This window comes from Zootermopsis nevadensis, unplaced genomic scaffold (genome assembly GCF_977971745.1).
Source record: "Zootermopsis nevadensis isolate Lab colony 2312 unplaced genomic scaffold, Znev_1.0 Znev_ptg000061l, whole genome shotgun sequence".
In the NCBI taxonomy this organism is placed as follows: Eukaryota; Metazoa; Arthropoda; class Insecta; order Blattodea; family Termopsidae; genus Zootermopsis; species Zootermopsis nevadensis.
In genome coordinates, this window is record NW_028259192.1 from 15,955,208 (window position 1) to 15,964,034 (window position 8,827).

The 8,827-nt window shown below is 44.3% G+C and overlaps 1 protein-coding gene across 5 annotated transcripts in view; it reads right to left on the reverse strand.

Annotated features, from left to right (window-relative positions):
- Window positions 1-4,366, reverse strand: part of svp (COUP transcription factor 2) — a 189,712-nt gene extending 185,346 nt beyond the window's left edge. For 3 of the 5 annotated variants that reach the window (XR_015532726.1, XR_015532725.1, XM_087340947.1), the window contains exon 1: window positions 3,411-4,366. Coding sequence is in view for 3 of the 5 variants with exons in the window: in XM_087340947.1 (XP_087197073.1) it covers window positions 3,411-3,738 (328 nt within the window). In the remaining 2 variants the exon portion in view is untranslated. The remainder of the gene's footprint in view (window positions 1-3,410) is intronic. The other 2 variants (XM_087340945.1, XM_087340946.1) reach the window with 2 other exon arrangements.
- Between the last annotated feature and the right edge of the window lie 4,461 nt (window positions 4,367-8,827).

Genomic DNA, 8,827 nt, shown 5'->3' on the forward strand with positions numbered 1-8,827 from the left:
CGACATTAAAATTCGGAATGACTTAATTTAAACGTAACTTAATTATTCGCAGTTTCATAAGTTATAAGATTGTGGCTTGGCCCATCCCAATTTGTCATTTTAGGTCCTGTCCTTGTGTACCGTAGCCTACAGACCTTCTGTTAGAACCCGCAAACGGAAATATAAGAATTTTGAAAAAAGCCAACAGTTCAATGCGAAATTCAACGTTCTCACAGCAGTGAATATATCGATGATGGTCTTCTGGCTTGTGAAGCCGTGTGGGCGTGTAGGTGGCTATCAATCCTGAAGATGGAGGCAGTATATTCTTCCGAAACATCAACAAACAACGTTACATTCCGGGAGCCCCACACTGACAGAAGCTGTGTTTCGGTGCATCTGTACCAGGAAGGGTGGGACTCGGTTTATCGCCATCAGCATGTTTCATCGCTTAATTTGGCATCATTCTCTGGAACTTGCGATGAGCAAGGATCCCTGTATTGTCGTCGCAGGACGGGATTCGACCGTCACTAACATTCACGACAGCGTATACGCAGTTCGTTCGAAAGTTTTTGCAAACTGTAGCAGGTTCATACTTGCGAAATAATTTATGACACGGACTGCGTCGTCACATGTAGACGTGCCTGGAAAAAGTCCGACGATTAAAAATAGTTTCAAATTTTAAATACCGGAAGTAGAAAACGAGATATTTCGAAGGGACGTTTCCAAATTCTGTGCGAATGTCACTGCAAACATTATGCAGATAGATAATTTTAAAAATTGTGTAGCGTAGGCTCATTGTTCTGAATACACAGCACGTGTTACGTTGCATTGCTACTGTTACGAATTACACGAACAACCGGAACACAGATTTCGAATCTCTAGAAAAAATTAGTTTCACACACAGACTCTTTGAAACTATTTATTCAAGAACTCGTAGGTTAAGAATTTTTGTAAATTAGCTTTTGTTAAATTTTATAGTTGAACTTAAAGTATAAAAATATTTCATTGCGATAAAAGCATGTTTTAAGTTTCATAACATCTTGATGAACCTGCTAATTGAAAAAAATGACGCATAATTTGACAAGCAGAACGTCCATTAGCTTCTCAGGGTGGACCATGTTCCATGGATTCCCGTTTCTTGCGAAAACTGAGAAGTGGGCCCAGTCTTTGACGTACAAATGGAAGTGAATCCGGAAGCCAAATGTAATTAACGCTCACAACTTACTTAAGTTCTTGAACCATAAAACTGAACTCTTTATTGCAGTTTCAAAATTTTCCGTCACCCAACAGTTACCTTGGCTTGCACGTTCGTTGCACAACATAATCATTGCCATATTAAATTTAAATTGGCAGGAATAATATAATAAAAGCATGACATCATAATTCATTACCTGCGAAGAAACGATCTTTTAAAGCTTGCGATTCCAAACGAAGAGCAATTATCCTCGCCTTTTTACTCGTAGGAAATAATGAAATTACAAAGTCAATGCTAGGGATAGTGTGATAAGTACACATTAAGTATCCCCACAAATAGAAATGCAAGGGAGATATGGGAAAACCACTTTTTGACGGAACGTCGCGCAATTGTGTATTCGCGAGTCCAGGTGTCGCTTATCCTGATGGATGTTTCTCGTGATTTTACTCTGTTCCTCCAGATTAATTACTTTAAGGTATCTTAAGACAGGCGTCGCTTCCTTCAAAATCATTTTCCATTTCACCATTCGTAAATTATCGTAATGTTCGACACTACATAATGAAATCATATGCAAATAACCCAAAAACTGCAAAAGAAAACACTACAGCTAATTTGAAGTCTTAACACCACGTCTCCGGTAAGAATTTGCATCCAGAAATGTATTATTGCCTGACAGTCAAATGAGACGTGATTTTATTCGTCATTAATGGTAACGCGACTATCGTAGACGTATCTTGTGATCGAAGCCCTTAAGCAGGAGGGCGAAAAGCAAGTACATTCAATTTCTGAGCACTTTTCCAACAGCAGACCTACGAAAACTACACGACTTTCGAACCCAGCAACTACAAGCAGCTTTACCCAAATGTATAAAAAAAATACTGCCCTGGGTCTAGGTGGATACTCAGACTACAAACTGACAAATTTACCGGTTGTTATTTGTTTGCATAGCTAACCTCAGAGTTGCCTCAATGGAGGCACATGACCTACGACACTGACCCTGCTTACAATTCATTTTCACAACGTGCAACATAATCAGCTTTGAAACGGTCAGTAAAACGTGATGGTAACTTACGCCCATCACATTTTACAAGACTGAATTAAATTAATTTCGTACAATTCACGAGGTCTGAAATCGATTGATAATTTTAATTCTAGCTAGCGATGTGAAACGGTAGAAACACAGTACGTATGCACTGAAGTGTTTATTTGCCAAAGTTTTGTTACCAAAAGGCCTGCAATGAATGCCACGAGGTACATTTCTTACTAGAAACATTTCTTCGTAATTCTCGGAGGCTTTAGTGTTTGCTAACTTGAGTTTCTCATCATAACTAGCGAAAAAATGTCTTGGTACCTAATACAAGAATATGTCCAAACTGAAAGAACTATCTTTTGAGAAATCTGATGATTTACATTACCCAGCAAACATGCAAATACCCTATTCTTCCAAATGGCGCGTTTCGTAACATTTTGCCAAACGAATGAAAACAACTTTAGAGTTGCCGCATTTATGAAGACTGGGGGCAGGTCTTGTTACTGCCGTCTGTAAAACTGAAACCTCAGAACACTACCGATGGGTAATTTTTATTGGTGTTTCTGGCTTGGCTGTATTTCATTTCGTGGCCATAACTCGTGCTTTATAGGCTTATACGGCCAGTCTTAATGGCTGAGGTAAATATTATCATTTTATAGGCAGAGAGGAATTTCGAAGAATGGTCTTCTGCTTGAGAATCCGAACATGTTAACCCGAACAAGCAGCTTGTGTAATGAGTCTTCCAGTATAAGAGCAGAGCCTAACGCACAGCGGAAGAGACGTCTTCTGAAGAAACATGTATTCAAAACGACAACGACATTTCTGTCTGCACAGCGTATCGGCCTACTGGACTAGTTCACACTCCCTGTACATTTTGTGTACGTTACTCAACCTAACAGACCTACCTTACAATAAAATCAAAATTTTAAAGTAAGAGGTTCTTCTCTCAGCTGTGAAGAGTTGATTATATTCTAGTACTGTCGGTCGTGATTATAGTTACCAGCGTTTCAGATTAATGTATCTCCTTCTACCCTGAACGCTAGAGGCGACACGTTTCTCCAAAACGTCGGCAACCACCTACAAGTCGACATATCAAAAGATCACGATCAACAACAACAAAAAACACTGACGAAGCACGTAAAAGAACGCGGTTGAGTGTTCGTTGACGCACGCAATGCGTTGAGAACAATTCTGGGGCCCACTCACCTTCACACGTGAACTGGCCGTAGTGCTTGCCGCTGGATTTGTCCCCACACACGACACATTCGATGTTTTGGTTCTTGTCTGCACCCTGTGACGATCCCCCGGACTGGGTGCTGGCTGCCTGTGACCCGGGGGTGGTACTCTGCTGGAGGTCCCTACTTCCCAACCCTGTCGCACCACCGCCGCCGCCCGGGGTCGTGAGACCTGTGATGTCCTCTGCCGCCGTGGGGGTGCCCGGTCCCAGGCCCGGGTGTCCGACGTGGCCAAGCACCACGGCGCTGCCGGCGCTGGGGTCCCGCCACGCGGAGGGCGGGGGCGCCACGAGCGCCATGCTGCGCGGGAACCCGAGCTCCAACGTGGTGACGTCGGGGGCCTGACCGCGCGACCCGAAGAACCCCGTCGTCGTCGGACACAGCACCCCGGTACACACGGCGAGGGCGTTGTGAGGAATAATAATGGTATCTGGTTCGGCGGAGACTGCCCGCCGCTAATATCACCGTTTACTGTAATTATTATTTTGTTCTCTTCCTTTCCTTCTCTCCCGACTTCTTCTTCGCAGAATGTGCGTTTCCGAGAACTGTTACTATTTGCGACAACGCAAGGCAGGAGACGTGACAGCTGGGCCTACCCGTTGACAAAGTCTTGACCTCGCACGGCACCCGAGAGGTCACACTTCACAGTCAGAAGTCACACGCGGGATCACTCGCACACGTTCTGCAAGTCAGACGGGCCCTTCCAGCATCATGACTGCACACGGAGTCTGCGGTGACCGCTAGATCGACCTGGCGAGGCGAGAAGGCCACGCGAAGACAGCAGCACTTACGACACAACACAACCTCAGCTGGTTCGAGACCAACTGCTCTGTGCTGGGCCTGCTTGAACCCTGACACCCGGCCCCTGCGACCCCTCCTCCCCCCTTTGGCTCAAGCCACGATCTGTTTCCGACCAGCCAGCCGGAGCTCCACTGTTTCCATAGCAACCGTCTGCCATGTATGGATGGTTTGCCACAGAGGGGAGAGGGGAATCGCGGCCCTGGCAAGACTTCGGGCTCGCCCCCGACCAAGAGGCCACGGCTCCCGCGTTCTCTGATTGGCTCGCACTCACATCCGTTATCCACCGCTAGGGAATTTGCCTCGCCGCTTTCACGGGAGTTTTAATTTCGCGAAACGGAGATGTCTACGGCGACGTGTCTGTTCCAGCAGAAGGCAGAGCTCTGCGTCTGACTGCATGCGGTCTACGGCCTGTGGGTACCGCTGTCTTCAGTCAACACATCTGCGAATTATTCACCTTGCGAATGTTGGGCGTCGGTCTGACAAGGAGGGGGAGATGACACTTCCGTGCCCCTTTCAGGGCGCATGCCAAGAGGTCACCTCCCCTCCTTCACCACCATGTACTTAACAACCCCGTGAATGATACTCTCCACCCACATATTGCGGGGGCGGGGCACCAATCAGAACTAGGGGAACCCCAATGTGAGGTGCTAAAAATGGGCAGGGCGTCGGTCTTTTGATATTCTGCGTCGGCGGTAGCGCCGTGACGAGGTCGGAGGGTCGCCTCACTCGGCAGCGTGGAGCTGACCGCCAGAGGTGAGGAAGGTGACCTGCACGACGCCTCCTGACCCAAACTGCTAATAAAATAGATGGACGTCAGCCGGCAGTGGACTGGACTGCCTAAAACAACTTCTCGTCAGAGAGCACCTTCAAAGCCCAGTGGTGATTTTTGTAGCACCTGCTTTCTGTTTCGCTGCTCTGCATTCTGTCCACAGAGAGTTTTTATGGGTTTCTTTTGCTTCTTAGTACGAACCGGAATTATTTTGCGAGATTTCGGGTTTTCACGGCGACGAGTGAGAAGAAGACTGTACAGTAAAGTTGAGCTCTTTGGTAGCTATTGACCGACGTTTCGGATGCGCTCACTACCTCCATCACCAGGGCGATGAGAGCTGATTATGAAGGTACTAAGAACTTCTGGAATGTCGGTCACTGCATTGCGCGACGTCTCAGAAAACAGTAATCTTTAGGAATCATTTCCTTAAACAGCAAACGCTTTGATCTTTGTAATGGACACATGTTTGTTTTCATTGAGTCAGGAGAGGCAGGGATTGAATATGCTAAATATTACTTACGTAGATGACGTATGATGATATGGCATTTTAATTGGTTTGATCGTACCGAATTTTGCTAGACCTGTAGATGGACCGAATTCGAACCGTACAATAGAGGACTTTTCTGGCAGACTAATGCATGATACAGTCAAAAAAGACATCAAGAGTCCAGATAGCTATTAATTAAAACAGGGTTGTCCCACTCCTTTCTTTTCTCGGGCCAGTAATAGTTGTACTGTTGTACCCCAATGGTCAAGAAATTCCTCCTGGGACTGTTTTTGAAAACTAGACAGTTTTCGTCGTCTTTAACAACCCTTTTTCAAATATAATAAATTACCTCAATATATGCTCAAATAATCCTGTATATTTTATTGCTAGAGCTAAATATTATTTTAAATTTACTCCTGCAACAGCTTATGGGCTCATCTGACGCAATTTTTACCTGGAAAACGTAGTACATTTTACCGTAGGATTATTAACCCAATAACACTATTACGTAAAGCAGCAGACGAGATAAGTATCGCAGTATTTTTAAAAAATCGATCGGAGTAAAGAAAACAAACGAGCTTTTACTAACTATGAACAAATTAACAAATAGGCCTTATTTCGCTAAAGGTGATGTCTGGCCGGATGTAGTCCGCGGGCCACCAGTTCCGCTACGCTGAACTGGACCATAAATTCGCACTGTAAACTGGAGAAACGATCACTACTTATCAGGCAAACCCGAGATTACAGGCTGCTATCAAAAATTCGCACGCTCCTGAAAATATCCACTTGTCAGTTCTATAGAGTTCTTATTGTCTGATCGTAACAGAGCTACCTGCAACCTCAAATTCCTACTTCATTCTTTCTGTTTCGAAATTCTTGGCCAAAATTATATATAGGCCTATTGTCGAGATATTTTGCTGTTATTTAATGGTTACAGATCACAGAACGTTTAATGTGGAGTGAAGAACTTGACCTTTAGAACGTAAGCCAGCAGTTGAATGATCGTCTCTTTTTTTACTAACACACGTAGATGGTCTGCATGAAATTCTTGAAATTCTTGGTTGCTGTCGTAAAATGGCAGCTGTAACTCGCATGCTTTGAGGCAGCCTTGCGAAGTCGCCAAGGACAGCGAAGTTGTGCAGGGTTAAAATTAGTATTTTAAAGGCTCTTTCCAGAAGACAGTCTCAATCGGTCTGTTCCGAGGTCAGATTCATGGCCACACCCAAGCTGCTGTTGTCTAACTGCTCCAAAGGCTGAAACCTGATATTCTTCTGCCCTGTACATTGTATTGATTTTCGTCTCAGCAGTTACATGATGAGGACTATTCCTTCCAGGCCGAGTGGTGAGGGAAAAGTAAGTTTGAAGGTGGCTACTGTGCCGTGCAGTCTGGTCAAAAGTGACCGACGTTTCGAATGTGCTTACTGGCTCCATCATGAAGAGGATAATTCTCGTCGGCATTGTGTGTTACTTGTGCATACGATAATGGAAGAAGACCATGAGGTCTACCTGGAGGAATGTGGTGGTGATTATGTGCACCTACACAATGTCACTTCGTCGCCGGAATACGCACCTTAAGCCCCAGAAATTGCTTTGGCTGGAGGATTCGAAGACGTTTTTGTAGAAGTGGAAGACGTTTGTAGACGTCGAAGGCGAAACAGCCCGGTTCATTCCGGTCACTAAGACATCTGCCATTCTACTCAGAAATTGACTTAGCATGATCTCTTGTGATGTCAATTTAAAAACCTAAAAGTTTTCTCGTGGTTCATGCGCCATTCTAATGACTGAGATAATGCCAGTCACAGTTCGGGTGCAGTTATGCAGTAGCAAGCCCGGACGGCGACAGAAAACGCCTAATGATTTAATCAACAGCATTGTAATGAGACACTGGTTGGAGTTCTCCAACTTAAACTGGACTAATGGGCGTGTGATGTAGTCAAGCAGTGACAGCGAAGGAGTGAAGTTCTTTGACTGAAGACCCATGCCTTAGTTCTTAAGGAAGCTTTCTTCCGGCAGACTAACAGGCATTTTCTCCATCTCCCGTACCTCTAACGCGGTAACGGGGAGCGAACAGTTGAGCGAAGGAATTCTAGCTCTGTGACGCAGGGTCCTTCGTGACAAGTTGATTGCCGTTCCGCTAGTCAAGAGATTTCTCCCTCCTTGCCGACATTGCGCGTGGCGGGATGGCTTTGCCTTTATCTTTCCCTTTTACTCCACCCATTGTTTTTTTAGGCAAATCAATAATTTTCAAGCATAACGATTAAAACACCGAATTTCTGACTTGCATGGAGGAACGGTGTGGCAGCACACTCGTTTGCACGAGGTGTGGAGTGGACGCACCTCAGCAAGACACTTCCTGACACACTCAACAGCGCCCGAGCAGAAACTTGCAGACAGAATGATGGAGGGGAACACAATTTAATAAAGAGTCGTATTCATCTCCTAGCAGCGGGCAATGTTGTCACCCTGCTTCTCTCTCTTTCTCTCTCTCACTCTCACTTAAAGCTTGGTTAGCTACTTGTTGTGCGGGATCTATAATTCTATTGGAATGGCGTGTTTGGAATGCTAAAACATGGTCTGTCGCACAATAAACAGCTTTTCTTTCCTATCAAAAGTTTTTCCATACGCTCGGAAACATGCAGCGTTAAAATCAAAGGCTGCTGTTTGATTTGACGATGTAGTAAGGAGCTCTGATTACAGGCCTGTAGCAGATGTTCTTAATTATTTCAGATATCCCTTCTTATCGGTTCGCTGGCCGACGGGTTATAAAGATAAAAGTTTAGTGAGCTATATAGCACTTATTAAAATATTAACTTACTTTGCAACCATGTTCATATATTCAGCTACTTAAAATTCTTAATCAGAATCAGTTATTAATGCTTTTCCATGATCAGCCTTTGAATGTCTGTTTTAATTGTTGCATCCTTCTAAGTCATTTTCAGTTCGATTATTCCTAGTTCTTTATGCGATGTTTATCATTAAGATGAACATTTTGTTATAGGGATAGGTAATACCAATGATATTCAACGATAGAAAGCAGAAATTTTCCTGATTTCTGCACATCATCATACAGGTAACAAAATACTGAAAAACTGCACGTCCACCACAAACATATATCGTTAACAAGCTGTAATTATGCCTCTCTAATTATTTCCTTTATCTGAAGCTTTGTCTTTGCCACGAAGTTCCTTTGTTACAGATTTAATTGCTTGTTATAAGTTTCTAGACTTTGGACATATTCAGTGACCAACTGGAGCTGTTATCTCAGTGCCAGCCTTAAAAATGCTGAAAGGAGTCTGAACATACCAGTCTCCTGTCTTTTATCCACTACGAT